The sequence below is a fragment of the Lolium perenne genome, chromosome 5 (genome assembly GCF_019359855.2).
Source record: "Lolium perenne isolate Kyuss_39 chromosome 5, Kyuss_2.0, whole genome shotgun sequence".
In the NCBI taxonomy this organism is placed as follows: Eukaryota; Viridiplantae; Streptophyta; class Magnoliopsida; order Poales; family Poaceae; genus Lolium; species Lolium perenne.
In genome coordinates, this window is record NC_067248.2 from 191394508 (window position 1) to 191412641 (window position 18134).

The 18134-nt window shown below is 47.1% G+C and overlaps 1 protein-coding gene across 1 annotated transcript; it reads left to right on the top strand.

Annotated features, from left to right (window-relative positions):
* Positions 1 to 4854: 4854 nt before the first annotated feature.
* Positions 4855 to 12236, top strand: LOC127301309 (probable diaminopimelate decarboxylase, chloroplastic). The gene is made up of 8 exons (XM_051331522.2): positions 4855 to 5421; positions 6660 to 6834; positions 7204 to 7353; positions 10827 to 10988; positions 11115 to 11300; positions 11468 to 11590; positions 11687 to 11776; positions 11861 to 12236. Exons 1-8 carry the CDS (start codon positions 4925 to 4927, stop codon positions 11945 to 11947), a joined length of 1470 nt encoding a protein of 489 aa, XP_051187482.1. The 5' UTR covers positions 4855 to 4924; the 3' UTR covers positions 11948 to 12236.
* The last annotated feature ends 5898 nt before the right edge of the window (positions 12237 to 18134 follow it).

Consider the following 18134-nt stretch of genomic DNA (forward strand, 5'->3'; position numbering starts at 1 on the left):
CGCCGGTGTGGGAACAACTCCCCCAAATAGAGGATGCAGTACCGGCGTCCCCCAAATAGAGATATCGGCGCCCCTACCGGCGCCTATTTGGGGGCTGCCGGTGGAGATGCTCTTAACACTGTTGTTACAAGTATAATATCTAGTATCTTTAAGGACCGCCCTACTTTTCTGAACTAGCTAGGCATTTTGGGTAAAGCGTCATGTAATACTTTCTTCAACTAGTAATAAACTTCGGGTTCCATTTTCTTGCTATATGGTTGCCACAGAAAAGGAAGAAGACGTCCTATTTCTTGCTCTCCCTCGACGGATGGATCATGCAGTACGGTGACATCTCATCCTCAAGGGGAAAGCGTGCGTTCCACGGAGACGGAGGGCAAGCTAGACGGAAAACCGGGGCAAGTCGTGCCGTGGCGAAGGCGAAAACTATCTCTCTGGAACTCCGTTCCGACGATCGAAGGAAGGAAGCGCGAAGAAATTTCCGAGGTCTCGCGCGCGACTCGGACCCCGAAGTCGCCGCCTCTCGTGAACTCGATCGGATCAGCTGACTCTGGATCACATGGCGCGCTCGCTCGGGGTCACCGCTCACGCCTCCGTCAGATCCGTTCATCGTGTTCCTCCCGGCCTAGTCAAGTGTAGTATTCCTGGTTTCCGTGCTCGCAGCTGGTACGGAGCACACCATCGTGCGCGTCAAATCGACTCTTTGGACGTGGAGGGATAGCTTGCTTGTCGATCGTGCTCGTGATCGCGGTGGAAAATACGGGAGGAAGCATGAGCGACACGGTGGTCGGTGGGTGGGTATGTATGTACATAGCTTTCCAACAAGCGGAGGATGGAGATTAATGGCAGCGCGTGGCCGTTAAGCGTGACGACCGCCGGCGTCGGCCGGGGAGGAGGAATGTTCCGCGTATCTTTTCTCAGGTCAATGGCGTGCCGGTTTTCCTGTGCTCCGGCTCCGTCCCGTGAACCAGGCAAGAGTATTCTGCCTGCCTTTGCGTCGTGACGAGTGAATGCATCCGGCCGTATACGTGTACGTACCAACGGTCTAGATCGATCGATGCGGCGGCGGCGGCCGGTGCGCGCATTGATGTCCGGCTCACGCTGCCGGCGGCGAGCTTATTAGTTACGCCGGCATTTACTACGCGGCAAACGTAATTCATGGACACGGAGTACTGTACCGTAGGCGTGCTCTCAAGTCTCAACCAGTACAGCCGTGACCACTCGTGGAAGACGCGCGCACTGTGCGCCGTGAGGAATTTTCTTTTGGGACCGGGAAAAGTTATTGTTCCCGTCTTGATCCTCCAGTCCTTTACATCGTGGGGGCGTATGTGGTGCTGGACTGCTGGTGCAGGAGCAGATGAACGGCTAGTGCAGCTCTGAAAAATTGCGATCGGATGGCCGGCAGTAGACCTTCTCCACCCACACAAACACGCACGCTTTTGCAACAGACAGCATTAGCCGTGGAGAAACTCCGCAATTCCGCCCAATCCCTGGCCACGAATACAGTCCCATGAATCATGTCATGTGGGTCAACGTAGACAGCGAGAGTAGTAATTTAAAAAAAAATCATTTTTTCTGCTCCCAAAAGGAGCTCCAAGGTTTGATTTAGACCGGTATTAGCAAACTCAGGGTTATGCGACATTTAGGTTTCGTTTCGCCGAACATCTACCAGTTCAAGTTTAAAAAATAGGCATGTTTCCTAACAAAGTGCATTTTCCTTGACTAATCGCACGATGAATGAATGGCGCGGCCACGGGAGATGACTGCTACCAGATTGCTACCGAAAGCAAGGCAAGGCAGCAAAGCTGAGCAATAATGCGCGAGACTAGTAGATATAAAGTGTGTTATCCAATCAGCACGATGAGACCGACACGGCTTGCTCGCGTGAAAAGTGCCGGCCATTCCCATGTTACGACTTTTGCCATTAGAGGCAGGGCGGCACGGGACCTTTTGCCCGATTAGCTGAAATTCTGAGCTCCTGACGCTACCTGAAAATTGTCGGGAGTCAGGACACGGTGATACAGCTTGGGATTTTGCTCCTTCCGAGTTGTATTTGGTTTTAACTTTTTGTTTTTTTGGATCAAGTTGTATGTCTTGTTGGACTGGCTGGGGGCCGCGACTTGTAAACTTTAAGTCACCATGGGCTATGTTTCTGGTTCGTTCTGTCCTGGGCTTTTCGAGGTAAGCAGCAAGCAGCAGACTTTTTTTTTTTTGTAGATGTAGGTTTTTCTTTTCTGATACAAGGGATTTTGGAACGGAGTAGTAATACATTAACATAATAGCATCAATAAGATATATCAAGTACTCAAACAAATAAAACTGGTAGGGTGCATGAAGGATGGTCTAGACCACTCCCGGGCAAAAGGAAGTTAAATGCTGATGCAACAGTGAATTCGGAGGCCAAGAAAGCGTCGATTGGCCATATTATTGGACTCACGAAGCCAGGTTTTTTTTTTTGCATCTTGTCGAGTGGAGATAGAGGGCGTCATAGATGTCGGTATCGTAGAAGTGGTAGGTGAGCTTGGCGGAGAGAAATAGATGCAAAAACAATTCCGTGAAGGCGGCGATGGCGTTCCAAGATCCGATGAAAACTAGTGGGAATGCGTTACTTGGGTGAGTGACGAACGTTCGTGGCAGGGTTCGCGTCAGCGCTATTATCACACCGTCCTCGTGATGCAAACAAGACAGATGATATGTTAGTTAAATCAATAGATGATCAAGATGTTAGTGTGTGTTTTGATGATCCTCCTGTTTCTATATCCGCAACTAGTGGATTAGGTAACCTTGATTGCTTGAAGTAATAAAGGTAGCATGTTTGCTAAAAAAAGAAGTTATCAAGTACATCTGACCTCTTTGGCATCTATAACAACTCAATGTTACGAGAAATTCGAGACATCAAGGATGTGGACAAATCAAATTATTGAAAATAAAATAATAGGAAAACAAGATCCAATGCATGCAACAACCAAACAACATTAGCAACTGCCATGCCGATATCGGAACCGCGAGAATGTTTTCCAAAAGAAACACCTTTGAGAAATAAAAGTAACTAGAGCGGAGGGGGAGACACCACCCTGTCATAGTCATTAAGTTGGGGAGAGTCTTCTAACCCGAGCAGCTAGTTAGACGCGTGCGTGCTTCCACTCGAGAGTTCTCAACACCTTATGAGAAGTAAACGATACATAAGTGTTGTGGACGCCAGATCCAGTCAAAGATTAAATCATAGGTTTTCACCCTAGAGATCTGGAGATCTATACTGAGCAAATTTCATGTCTTTAGCAAGGTAACGGCACTGAAGCACCATCATTTTTATCAAGTATAACCGATGAAGGCCAAACCAAGCAGCCACCCGTAGGAGCAATGAAAGAGACTTTGAGAGGCATTTTATCGCGAGATAGCTGAACTTGGAACTAGCTCGTTGCAACATACATTTTTTTATTGGAACATACTCCGGATTAGCCTTTAACAAAATTTACCCCCCGTTCGCCGGATATGTTGATCTAATAACGAGGCACCACCCAATCCGACAACATGGGGCCTAAAACGACTGAACACGCGAAAGAAGCTGACAAAGTCTAACAACACAAGATTTTCTCATCCTTTAGAGACTCGGGTGAATCTGTGATCACGTACCTTAGATGTTCTCATCAGTGAACTGCAAAAGTACAATTTGCAGTTTTACAATAGTGAAAAGTATATGGACTCACATGTATCTGTTAATTTTCTGCATACCCTAAAACATGAAACTTGACAGCCAGGCTCATCTTGCAATAGTCAGGGTGTTTCCTTGATTCAGTCCTGCTTTTTTTTTTGAGACAAAGGCAGCTGCATTCATTAGATCATCACTTGTTCAGTACATACGATGGACCTGATTATGTCAGGGACATCATTATACCAGGTCGATTCCAGATCATGTTCTGTCGACTTAGCGAGAACATGAGCTGCCTCATTACAAGAGCGACTGACATGGATAAAAGAGCAAGATACAAAAGATGGAGCCCTATTCTTAATATCGTATACTATGGCACCTAAATCTGATCTGTCAGTAACAATACTGTTTACTTTGCTGATCAAGGTTGCACAATCAGATGCCACAATAATTCTTCGGAAGCCAGCTTGTTCGGCAAACTTCAGGGCACACCGCATAGCAATGGCCTCCGCCAGCTCGGGATTTACCACCTGCTCCACATAACTTCTCCTGGCCGCGTGCACTAGACCCAGGTGGTTCCGAATTACTATACCCACTCCCATACGTTGTGATTGTGAGAAGACTGCAGCATCAACATTTACCAACACGAACCACTCTGGCGGCGGAGACCATTTCTGCACTGAAGTTTGGTTCTCACGCCTGGTAGAGGATGATGTGCTGAAATTATTCAACAAAATGAAGTCAATATAGGCTTTAATCTTCCCAGACACGCGATACGGGTGGGGCAATGTCTCTCCATTTCTTACATTATTTCTGTTATCCCATATGTGCCAGACAGCCACCGCAAAGATCATAGACTGAAAATCTGAGGCGTTATTTAACCACTCGAGAAGCCATTGCTGAATGCTAGTAAATGTCTTCAGTTTTAAAGAGAAATGAAAGGTTTTTTTTAGGTCGGCCCAGATCTCTTTAACATACTGGCAACGAAGGAAGCAATGATGAAGAGTCTCAAATCTATTGCAGAAAATACACTCATACCTTGTCGGTATTGTACGCCTCTGGAGTTGATCACCCGTTGGAAGACAATTATGAGCCATTCTCCATAAGATAATTTTCATTCTATTTGGGTATTGAATTTTCCATAGTTTCTTCCATCTTTTTTCTGTTTTGATTCAGTCCTGCTCTGTACTCGTCTGCAGTAGTACGGCTAAAACCCCATCGCCAGTCGCCAGTCGCCCCGACCCCAGCCTCCCCACCTACCTCGCACAAACCCTAGCAATGGCGGCGGCCAACCTGCTCTCCCGCTCGCTCCTCTCCTCGCCCAACCCGACCCACGTCTCCCAACAAACCCGCATCATCCCCGCATCCGTCTCCCTGCGCCGCCGCCACGCACGCGCGCCCCCGCTCCGCGCCTCCCTCTCCACCGCCTCCCCGTCCCTGCAGCAGCCGCCGGCGGCCGCCGCGGGGGAGGCGCCCAAGCACTGCTTCCGGCGCGGCGCCGACGGGCACCTCTACTGCGAGGGGGTCCGGGTGGAGGACGCGATGGCGGCGGCGGAGCGGAGCCCCTTCTACCTCTACAGCAGGCCGCAGGTCGTCCGCAACTTCGCCGCCTACAACCAGGCCCTCGAGGGGCTCCGCTCCGTCGTCGGGTACGCCGTCAAGGCCAACAACAACCTCAGCGTGCTGCGTCTCCTGCGGGACCTCGGGTGCGGCGCCGTCCTTGTCAGCGGCAACGAGCTCCGCCTCGCACTGCGGGCAGGATTTGACCCCACCAGGTGCTGCTTCCTTCCTTCCTTCGGTTTGTACTCTGGACGGATTAGACGAAAGTCTCGTGCGATTGCTATTGTTGTTTAATTATTTCTAGTTTTGGATGGAGTAGAGTACATTGTGTTGCGTTTGTTACTGATGAAACCACCCCTTTTTGAATGTTGACAGTGGATACTATTTTTGAGTTTCATTCCTTGTGTACCACAACTTGCTGATTGATAAAGGTGCAGATTCATTTCAGTTAAGCCTTAAGTCAAGTTTGCCTCGGCGAATATGATGGGTTGTCTGTTCTACTACTTATATATTTTTTCCACTTCTTTCTCTGTGACGATGCTGGAGCAGATAGCAGTGCCAGTAATCTATGCAATATTGATACTTGCTGAATTTGGTATGGTAACGGATATTTTAGCGCAACCAACCATGCATGTCAGTGTGCATCAGTAGTTGTGGGAGTTGGCTTGAGCGTCTAATGCGCACCATTCAGGTAGACAGCAGGCTGGTTGGACTTTTGTCATTGGGACAGTTGGGCTCGTCGAATAGTATTCAAACCGTATCTGAAGCCTTCTCTGTTTGTTTTGGAGACAACAGCCTTTAGCTAATCCCTAATCTAAGAAAAATTGCTTCCTATGTGAAAAAAAGTGCAGCATCATTGTTTGGCAAAGTCGGCATGAAACTTAAGCTTATGAATGTCAAGATGCTCCATTTGAAATGTGTATGATTAGAATAGTTAGTTTAGTGGGTCAATTTATCATGTCCTGCGTTCACAACTTTAAATCAGGCATTTATTTCTGGTTGAATTATCAAAACAGAAATCAGCTTGTCTTTACACTCATAACCATCAGTCCGCTACCGCAACTTTGTTTTTCCAGCTCAGATCTAAGACAAGAAACATGAAGTATGAATTTACTAATTGTGGAGCTAATCTTGTGGCAGCAATCTGTGTATTTTCCATTGTATAAAAAGTTGGCATGTTAGTTTATGGTGTTCATGACAAGAGTTTTGACAAGATTCTGTTTTGGGTTTAGCAAAGTCAATTTTTGTAAAATTTGACCAATCATATATGAAAAGAAATCAACATGTATAATTCCAAATGCATGATGAAATCCTACAATAGAGCTGCTCTTCAAGTTAGCTGGTCTTACTTTGTGAACCCTTTATCTGCAACAATTAATTGTGCTTCAGTTGATGAGAATTTTTCCTACCTGGAAGGTAACTAAATATGTTGAGTTTGCATTTTGAAAATCAGGTGCATATTTAATGGAAATGGAAAGACATTGGAAGATCTTGTTTTAGCTGCTGAGAGTGGAGTATTTGTAAATATAGACAGTGAATTTGATTTGGAGAATATTGTCACTGCTGCAAGAGTTGCAGGAAAGAAAGTGCCTGTTTTGCTCAGAATTAATCCAGATGTCGATCCACAGGTAGAATCATCCCTCCCAAAGCATACTATTTATTTGATTATGGACGTCCATTTCCCCCCCTTTTATTTACTTGGCTACCATTTGTTGCTCTTATGTGTTTGTGCATGTGTTATAGTTGGAAGAGGTATTTACAGGTTCACGTGAATTACTTAAATAGCATGCAAACCACCATTTACTATCTGTGCCATCATCTTCAGCATCTTTCTTTACGAGACCAAATTTACCTTCTTTAAAATTGCGTCAAAGGATCTTTCAATCTATTGCAACAAATCATGTGGAAAGTTGTAAGATTTGTTGAGTTTTCACATTATACATGTCATTTCTTGTCATGGGGCAATATTCTGATTGTATTTATGTTCTTGTCATCAGGTTCATCCCTATGTTGCCACTGGAAACAAAACATCCAAATTTGGGATCCGTAATGAAAAATTGCAATGGTTCTTAGACTCTATCAAGTCATACTCAAATGATATCAAACTGGTGGGTGTTCACTGCCATCTTGGATCCACTATTACAAAGGTAATGTCTTGCATTTGATCATAACCGTTTCTGTAGTTACTTATAATTTGGAGCATTCGTGGTACTAAGGTTGCTCAAGGTGGTAAATGTATTGCATTTGATCATGGCCATTTCTTGAGCATTTGTGATGGACATACTCCTCAACGCGACTCCAGTAGTTTTAACCAGATTGATAGTTCCCTATGACTGCATCAAATGTGACATTCCCAATCCGTAATCATGGCCACGTTCTCTTCTACAGTGTAATTGTTGGACCTTGCTCTTTTCTTTCTTGATGATGGAATGAAAGCTTTAATGGCATCTTCTCCTTCTTGTCCTTCAAATTGTTCAAATGACATTGGTACATTGATGCAACCTATCACCATGGATTCATCCATCATGCTAATGAAGGATTCCACACCAATGGGTAGATGATTAGAGCATCTCCAGCCGTTTGAGTCCCCCGGGCGAAAATCCGGATATAACAAACGCCGGATTGGATGTAAAAAGGGCGTGGGGGGCAACATTTTCCCACTCACACCCCCGGCATTCACCCATCAGCGGCGTAAACCCTGCCATGCCGGCGGCGTAGGTGTCCTGGAACATGGCCGTGGCCGGCGACGCCGGCGAGAAGGTGCAAGGACAGCCGATCATACCTTGGGTCGGCCATGGCCCGGGGAATTGGCCGATGCGTGGCTGGGAGAAGTTAATGGAGATCAGCCTCGCCTGTTCGTCCGCCGCCGCCACCCTCTTCGCGTTACACTTCTTCTCCCTCTCCGCCCTGCCGCGAGTTTTGTTCCGCCGCCAGTTTTGTTCCGCCGCCGCTCCACATCCGCCGCCCACTGCACGTTTGTCTAGCCCGACGGCCTCTGTTTTGGCGCCCGCGGCTTCCTCGCCTTCGGCGCGCCTTCGGCGCGCCATCGGCGGCGAGCTTCTTCGGCGGCATGGTGGTGGAAGGGAAGAGGAGGAGCTGCAACTGTGGGGGAGAATGGCGGTAGCTCCTCCGAAATTTGGCAGGGAAAATGGTTCTATGCGGCGCATTTTGGAGGGAAAACGAAATTAATGGAGGGAACTACATGTTTCGCGCGCTATTGTTTCGTCCGGAGTCCCCGACTGGGCCTCGGGAAGCTGGAGATGGCCTCGGCTCTCCGGATGGATGAAAGGCCAAATCCGGGGGAAAACGAGGAACCGGGGGCGCGGCTGGGCCGAATAACGCCGTCCGGATGTAAAAAACGGCTGCCGGGGGCCTCGTCGGGGAGACGACTGGAGATGCTCTTAGCAATGTATAAGAGCACCAACCAAAAATCTACACTGATTGCAATGGAATCTATCAAATCCACACGCCCAACATTGCTGCAACTACCATAGAACTAAAGAGACTGGAAGAAAAAACTTACCTTGGCTGCATTTTGCCGAACACCTCGTAATCGTCAGTCATGGCGCCGCAGCGGCGTTGAAGATTTTAGGTGGCCACCGCCAGAGCTTGGATGGTTCAGGGAGCGGCGTGGGAGGTGCAAGAGCTGGCCGATGGCTTGGCATTTTCCCTGCGGCAGGGTGGTCTTGCTATACGCCACCTTCGACTGACTGGCGCGACACGTGGGAGGGATAGGCCGGAGCCTCCGGTGGAGCTTCTTGTGACGAATCAGGTCGGATGGGGGGTTCTGCTCCATGGCAGAAGGGGAATGGAGTGTGGCGTGCCATGGCATCGAAAGGCGTCGCACGCGGTCACGGGGGATTTTTCCCCCTTTGCTCCAACACGCGCAAACTGTATAGAGAGGTTTGATATGGTGTTGATATTCCTCAATACACAGACTGGGGTGGTTTTAGAGGTATTTATAGAAGTTAATGATAGGAATGTGTAAGGAACATGCTAGAGTTGGTATTTTCTGTATAATGGCAGTTTTTAATGAATGGGAGTGTTTTAAGTTATCTGCTAGAGTTGCTCTTATGCTGACTAGGAATCTGCTATAGTAAGCTTTTTAATCTATTAAATGCATGCGGGGTGGCCGAGATTTTTTTTAAAGAAGATGGCAGGAGGGCTGCCTTTTTATTAGGAGAAAAGTTTGGTACTACCTCTGTTCTGAAGTCAAAGCTTACTAAGTTTGACCAAATATATAGATCTTTTCCAATGAATAAGGCGTATAAATTTAGTGAAAAGTCAAAGCTTACTAAGTTTGACCGAATATATAGATGAAAATACCAATATCTGCAATATCAAATAAATAGACCATGAAAATACATAAATAGACATGGGTCTAAAGCGTGTTCAACGCCTTGAGGTCAGAGGGTGCTTTGACGCCTAAGCGATGGCTTAAAAACCATGGACGGAGTATATGCAAGAGATGGTCTTTTTTGGAGTGGGGCGAGAACGTAGAATTCCAAAATAGAACTGTACTACCCAGTTAAAGAGTATATGCGTCTTGTGCCATGAAATCCACCACTGTTTCATCAAGCAGCTTGCCCTGAAAACATTCGCCTGCTGCATCCTTTCCAAACATGCCAGCAGATGTATAGTAATATTCCACTTGGCTGCGCTTTTCTTCTTTTGCTGCTGCTATGCTTTTGTTCCACCAATCCTTTGGCGTGTCAGAGCTAGTTGGCGTTGGTGCTTTGGCTATGTGCCACCAAATTCCAAACTGCTGTCACAAAAGTGCATTTAACACATAAATGATAGGCTGTTCCAGGAGCTCCCTTGCATAGCTTGCAAACAGGGTCATGTGGCCATCCTCTTTTGGCGAGGACGTCGGCTGTAAGAGCACGGCTGTGAAGTACCATCCAGGCAAAGAGGTGGCACTTGGGTTCAGTGGCAGGTTTCCATATCTATTTGGTTTGAAGTCCACAAAACTGCCGCTGAATTGCATCATGTATGCAGTCATTGCTATATATTGCCTTTTTTCAGTCCAACCCCAAGCGTAGTAGCTGCATTCCCCTGATGCAGCCGGACCTCAGAAATAGGACCCAATGCTTGAGGAATTCCACAAGTTCCTGCATATGTGCCACAGGATTCGAACGCCTCAGGGTTGGCTGTGAAGAGGCTCAATGGCTTTGTTATTACGTCAGTTGGACTTGTCCCATATCCCCCCCAGAAGTAGGTTATCTATGTACCATGACCTTGATTTCGCTCCATATATCAAGTGTTTGATAGATGACCAGACAGACCCCATAGTAGCTACTGCGACGGATATCCGCTGCTTTCCCAGTAGGAAATGGGTAAACTGGATATGGGCACTTAACATTTGGGTATGGGCATGGCACCTAAACCTTACCCAATGGGAAGGCTAGTTGAAGTGTGCTTGGATTTCATTAGTTTGTGCTGAATTCAATCTCTAAATAGCATCCTAGAATGTGTTCCTGTTGATGTACACGTTATCCTGTTTATATATACAGGTCTTGGGGCTTATGTTAAAGTTGTTACCATTAAATAATTCGGGCTTTTTGAATCAAGTAGCTTGTAAATGTGTCTCTGAAGCAAGTTGTGACTTCCTTTTGTTTAGGTTGATATATTTCGGGACGCTGCAGTTATTATGGTGAACTTCGTTGATCAAATTCGAGAACAAGGTTTTGAGTTGGAATACCTGAATATCGGAGGGGGCTTGGGAATAGACTACCATCACACAGATGCAGTCTTGCCTACGCCTATGGACCTTATCAACACTGTGAGTTCAGTATCCATATGCTTATGATTTTTCTCTTCGTAGACACAAATGCTTTCTGGTTTCTTCATGCAAGACTCATTCTGCTTATGGTGTGATCCTCACAATTTTTTCTTGAAAAATTGGTAGGTGCGAGAATTGGTCCTCTCACGGGATCTTACTCTCATCATCGAACCTGGAAGATCCCTTATCGCTAATACTTGCTGCTTCGTCAACAAGGTCACTGGTGTGAAATCTAATGGTACAAAGAATTTCATTGTCGTTGATGGCAGCATGGCAGAGCTCATCAGGCCAAGTTTATATGGCGCATATCAGGTTTGTCTAGAATTACTACTGCTTAACTCGTAATGACCAGTGTCTGGCATTATTTCCATAGATGCTTTGTAATCCTTGCGCATAAATAAGCACAAAATCGGCAGCCCATGTTATTCGACCTCTTGTATTGTGATGCATATCAGTTGATCATAATTCCTCTGTTGCAGCATATCGAACTAGTTTCTCCTCCCTCTCCAGACGCTGAAGTAGCGACCTTTGATATTGTTGGGCCAGTTTGTGAATCTGCGGATTTCCTTGGCAAAGATAGGGAGCTTCCAACACCTGAAAAGGTTTGACAGTATTATCTGTGTTTTTTTTCCTTTCTGACAAGGTTTGGCAAAGATAGATCAGCCCATGTGTGCACCCTTCTTACATTGCCCTTGCAGGGAGCTGGTTTGGTTGTCCACGACGCAGGAGCCTACTGCATGAGTATGGCTTCGACATACAACCTGAAAATGAGACCAGCCGAGTATTGGGTATGAACTATTGCCTATTGGTCCTGTCAATGCACTTCTCCTTTATACTTGCTGAAACCAGTAAATTATGTTTTCGCTCTGCAGGTAGATGATGACGGATCCATCGCTAAGATTAGGCATGGGGAAACATTTGACGACTACATGAAGTTCTTCGATGGTCTCTCTGTCTAGCCCCTTCGCGTGATGATCATTTTGAGAAGATCACTCTATTCGTGTGGCTGTAGCGGAACGTGAATGCATAAGGTGATGCAAATTGCTGTAGTATGATCCGGGTTTGCCTTATTACTTGTGCAATGGCGTGATTTTCTTTCGGTCTTGTTAGGATTTAATGAATTTACATTGATTAAGGGGTTAATCCCTGCTTGTAATGCGGAGGCGGTTGCGGCCGTGGCATCCCTCCCCGTCTGTGTTGACAGAATAAATGGCTTTGCCATAATTAATGAAATCGGTAGTTTGGTCATTTGTCCCTTCACATCTCGATTACACTCAACATGCTGTCAGCGTGCTCTACTCGGAGAGCAAGTCCAACCAGAGAAATTTGAAGAATAGGTGATCATTCTTTCCTTGGATCATCTATCTTTCTTTTCGTTTTCCTTCACAGGAGGAATTAAACGCCCTGCCTTGATGCCGTTGCTGCTTTCGTCGCCACCAGTGTACCCCTGTGTAATGGTTTTCTTGATGAAAAACTGTGGGTTGCACATTTGCTGAAAAATCTGTCAGATTTACATTGAACTGCAGTAAACAAATGGATGGCTTGGCCACATACATACTGTTCGTTTTCGCTCACGTCCGAGTGCGCCGCAGCCCCGCTGCTGCACAGGCGCGTCCCACATACATACTTCCTAACTAAAAAAACGTTGTTTGATTCAGTATTATAGTAAAATTTATGGTGAATCTATCGATGTTTGATCCAGTATTGTAAATATTCATCTTTTTTGTGTATAAATTTGGTCAAACTTAAAAAACGTTAACTTTTGACTAATTCTTAGACGTTTTACATTTTGGGACGGAGGGAGTGGTAAACCTCCGTTTTTATTTGTATGTTTCAGGGACTTTACAAATGTCAATTAATTCGAGAAAATTTCTAGAGTCGGTTTTCATCAGATGCAAGGGCACCGACATTGGAAGCACAAGAGGGGAGCCACGTGGCCCGAAGTGAGGCCCATGGCGCCCCCCTTGCTAGCCGCGTCATGGGGGCCCACAGGCACCTCAGGAACCCCCTCTTCCCCTTCTTTTTACAAGACCCTCCTTCACCTAGAAAAATTCATGGTGTAATTTTGAGAGATTTTTCTGAGGCGGAGGCGGAGGTAAAAATCCTCTTCTTCGTTGGGAGGGGATAGATCTTGATGCTCCGTAGCCAGCGCCGAGAGGAAATCGAAGCCATCGTCACCAACAACTCCTCCTTACCATAGGGGGAGTCTCTCCATCAACATATTCACCAATATCATCATCAACACCATCACCATCAACAAGATCAGTGTCATCCCACTCGCAATTTGGGTTAATTAGAACCCTAGATCGTCATGTGCAAGGCCACCCTCCTCGTTCCTCCGGACTGGTGGCGGCTCGATCCCCATTCGGTGGAAGATCACTGCCGATGGCTACATCATGCCACCGGTGCCGGAGGCACATGTGGACCCTGACTGGTCCGCTGAAAGCCAGTTCTGGGGGTGTTGTTCATCACCAAGTGTGAGGTGGCAATTTCAACTGCATCGGGTGCCACGTTTTTTAGAGCGAACACAATGTCGACGCCATGCTCACAGAACATGGCTACAGACCTGGGCCGACACCGCGGGGATGCACATGCGTCCCAATTACATTCCACAGTCGCCGCCAGTCCACGCTCATTTTCCTCCTCGTGCACCCACCACAGGGACGCCATCGGCTGCGCGCTCTTCTTCCTCCTCGCGCGGGAATTTCTCCGCCTCGAAGATTGGTGGGCATCATCTTCCACCCCGTCGTCCCTGTCCCCAACACAATCAGGGCTTCGAACCACAAAGAAAGAGAAGAATCGGGCCGCAACCACCGCCACCAAACAAGAGCGAGAAGAAGGTGGCGGCCTACCTCCTGCACCAGGTGGCGCTCTGCGTCCCCAACAACTGATAGACTCGCCGGGGCTCGCCAAGGCGTTGGTGTTGTCCACGAACATCGTGTCGGCCACAGACGAAGAATACACAAAGTGCTAGTCAGCGACAGATAATGGCACCATCATCGACATAGACAAGGACGCGAGGAGAGATACAACGGCTTCTCGTTCTCCTTGTAGGAGGAGGATGCCACCGGCGATGACAGGGCGGATAACGGCCCAGCCCTAGACTAGGGCGCGTTCAAGGTTCAACAACCGCGTGTAGATCTAGATATTTAGTTTAAAGTTCGTAAATTTCAGTTTAATCATTGTAAAATTTCGTCAAGTTTAAATAAAACCCGCCGTACTTTCAAATTTCTATATTTTATTTATTTATTTGGGGGCTGTCGGTGGTGTGTGGAGCCGATCCCAAACCGCGAAAGGTTCTGCTGGCGTCCCCAAAACCAGTCTGGCGCCCTCAAGTTAGGAGACCTTGGTGGGATGCTTTACCAAAGAAGAGCCAATCCTCTTTTTATCCGAAACCTTTTTCGGCCACCGATGATTTGCAGTTACCTTCGAAATAGATTACGACCGCTTATAAGCACTTCCAGTGACGACGGCGCATCGGGCACAGGACGGCGACTCGTAAACGCCAGCCGCAGGTGGCCTCATTGCTCATGTTCACATGCCTGTAGCATTCAGGCGGCGGACGCTAGCTCATGAGCGTCGCTGTTAAGTAAGCTCGCGTGGGAAATAACCGGTCGAAATGGTAGTAGCCAGACAAGACAAGGAAGCAAATTTGGTGCACATTAGCACCAGTGGTCCGATTTTTAAATTATACTTTGATATTTCAAAAATTATTAAATTCATTTCATCAATACATGCAGATGTCCTGAATACTTGTGCGAAGTTTCGGTAGAAATTGTGTTGTATTTTGAGCTAAAAAAAAACTGGTTTGTAGCTGTATAGGGACAAAATTTTGTAAATAATCAAGATTACAAACTCACAGATCGCTCAAAGTGACACCATGAATAAGCTAGCGAAAGAGAGAATACAAAGAAACTCTATGCATCTTGTATCTTATTAGAATGTTGCCAACCACTCTGGATGAAGATAGCCCGAACCACCACCATCAATTGAGTGTATCTAGAATCTATATGTCCCCGCTAATTATAAGCAACGGAATATTTACACGAACACATTAAGTACATCTTCGTTTCTTTCTAGTTCTGCTAGTACTACAGCACCGGTGAGAGAAAGAGGAGAGATAGTGGGCATATCCTATTTCTGAAATTGCCATCACTCTGCCTGATTAAGTATAGAATTTGCTCTTCAGCAACAGAATACTGCCGACACTCTAACATTATGCCTCCGCCCAAAAATGACCCCATTGTAAGTTCGGTTTGGGGTAGGGCACTCACTGAATGACAGAGCTCTTTCAGATGACTAAACTAAATTAAATCACCACAATCGTATGAATGGTCATGCATCTTCTTCTTCTTCACATCGGGGAGTACTTTAAATATCCTTGCATCCTCTCGTCTTTCCCATGTCTCCAGCCAAATGCGCTCGGCGAGTCATTGAGATATTGAAGGAAAACAAAATGTAGTTTACCCGACAAAGACAACTCGCTCAGAAGCATGGACAACAAAGAGTAGATGTTATCGTGAATGGAGAGTCCGGTGCTTCCTCCCACGAATTTAGCCAAGTTTAGACCGAGATCTGCTCATGATATACATAAGGTCCGGTCAGTAGATAGGATAGCCGAGCCAAAGGATGTGCCGTGTGCAGAGTTGCAGCAAAAAGCTGAGCGACGGTCTTCATTCCATTTTTCCTGATCCTCTAGGACTGCTCCCACAATGTATCATCTCCGCTGGTGGAGATATAATTCTAGAGGCCATGCCCTGCCACCGGCAGTTAATTTGCGTAGAAAAGCACCTGTGATGAGAGTTGGGTTATATCTCATTCGTTAGGTCTGCAGCACCAAGGGCGATTTCTGAGGGTTATTAGTGTCAATTAACAGAGATGATATCCTAGCTTAGCCGCTCAGATCGCTATGGTTAAATGCTACATGAAAACGATGAACACTGCACGAATACTGTTGGCTTGCATTTCTGCTCCGGTGCTTCTCCCTTGGTAAAATTTTGGACGCGTCAAATACAACAAGGGTGAAGATCTTGTAAACAGGGGCACGATCATAATTTCAGTGTGTGTCCCCATTTGTACAATCCTATATAGGTCCATATGGCCTGCGTTGTGTTGTACCTCATTTTTGTACGTATCTACGGTCATGTGCGTGTACCGAAATAGAAAGGTCCTATAAAAATCTTGTTCTCGTGACCTTTTTTTTTCTTACGCGACATATGCATACTGGATCAATACTTACAGATAACATGGGTTGAATATGAGTTTCGGCGGACCCAACACATGAAAAAAACTAACTATGACCCTTCAACTTATTTAGGGGATGTTTTGTTCCTTCCGCGCCCCGCTCTCGGTCTGAAAGTCAAACCTTGTACTGCTTTGTTGCGACTACTTCTGTCCATTTTGTTATGGACATGCGCGAGAGTGTTGGTGCTTATGCTGTTTGCACTAGTTTCTCTCGAGTTAAGCAGGCGTGCGGCTAACAAAGCGGTAAGGCCAAGCCTCCTCTTGTCCGAAACTTTTTGGGCCACAGATGATGCGACGCCAGCTTACAAGTTGCCTACTACCAAATAGATTATGATCGCCTCTAAGCATTTGCAGCGACAACAGCGGCGGCACAAAAAACGGCGCCGAGTAAACACCAGGCGCAGCCGACCTCGTGGTTCCCATTCACACGCCTGTAGCCCTCAGGCCGCAGGCGCCCCCTTGATGAACGTTGGACAGACCACGGACTAAAGTTATCTTCAGCGACCCAATGTAAACGGACCAAATATGCCTCTCTTAATTCATGTAGATATAAAATGGGTAAAATTCAAGCTGCGTGGCTTGACTCAAAGTGACCGGCCGGTTCGCGCCGACGATTTCTGGCTTAAATGCATTGACGCGGACGCATCGTAAACGTAGCGGGCGTTCACGTCCTTCAGACTTGGGCCTGCTTGGCGGTGGGGAAGTGCCCTGCATCGCTTCGCCTCCCTACGCGGCTATATCACTTCCTTCATGCGCGTGTCTGATTGCTGCAGCGTCATCAATGGCACACTTCGGCTTCAGCGGCAGCGCTAGGACTGGCGGGCGGTGGTTGGGCTTCTGCGCCGCCATTAATGGCACGCGTCTGGAAACTAGTGCCGACCTTTATAGCCGCCGCGGCCCTGCCCTTTCCACCATCTCGGCAAAGTCTCCTCCATCGTCCCCTCCCCCCATGATTCCCAGAAGACATGCAAAGCAACCACGACCATGGGCAAGGGATGACCTTTCAAGAAGCCAAAGCATGACAAAGTTGTGGCCTGGCTCTCGCTCGATCGAAGCTAAGGACGATGAACAGAGACAGGAAATTTTGTGCTGCGTGCAAAACCTTGCAGCTTTTCTGGTTCTATTCCCTTCCTCTTATTACATGGAAGAACTAACGATCGTGTCTATCCTCACGGAGCTTATGCCGAACGTGCCATCCCACGTCCAAGCTCATCGAGTAACAGCACTCCCGATCGTGCTTATGACTAAGTCAGCTATGTCTATCCAAAGCCTAGAGAATAGCTGACTGGCTAACTGAACTAACTGAACTATCGACACTGCTAACTGAATTTAAACACTGACAAGCTAGATTAACTGACAAACTCCCCCTAATCTAGTTGTCCTTCACCTTGATGATGCCGATCCGTCGTCGCAGCTCCTGGAATTGCACACGAGCAAGTGCCTTCGTCAAGATGTCGGAGAGTTGATCTTCGGTACGCACGAACTGAGCGTCGATGCTGCCGTTCTCGACGCACTGACGAATGTAGTGGTACCGAGTGTCGATGTGTTTGCTCCGATCATGAAAGACCGGGTTCTTCATCAGCGCAATGGCTGATTTGTTGTCGATGCGCAGCTCCGTGGCGCCGATCTTGCAGCCCATGAGTTCGCTGTAGAGACGACGGAGCCAGACACCCTGGCATGCCGCTGCTGTCGCGGCGATGTACTCCAACTCGCACGACGACAGGGCAACGACTTTCTGTTTTGTCGATTGCCATGCGACAGTGCTTTGGCCGTAGAAGAACAGGACGCCGCCGGTGCTCTTCCGATCATCGATGTCACCAGCGTGATCGGAATCGCTGTATCCGACGAGCTCTGCGTCTCCCTCCTGGCGTGCATAGCAGCAGCCAAGATCCTTCGTGCCGG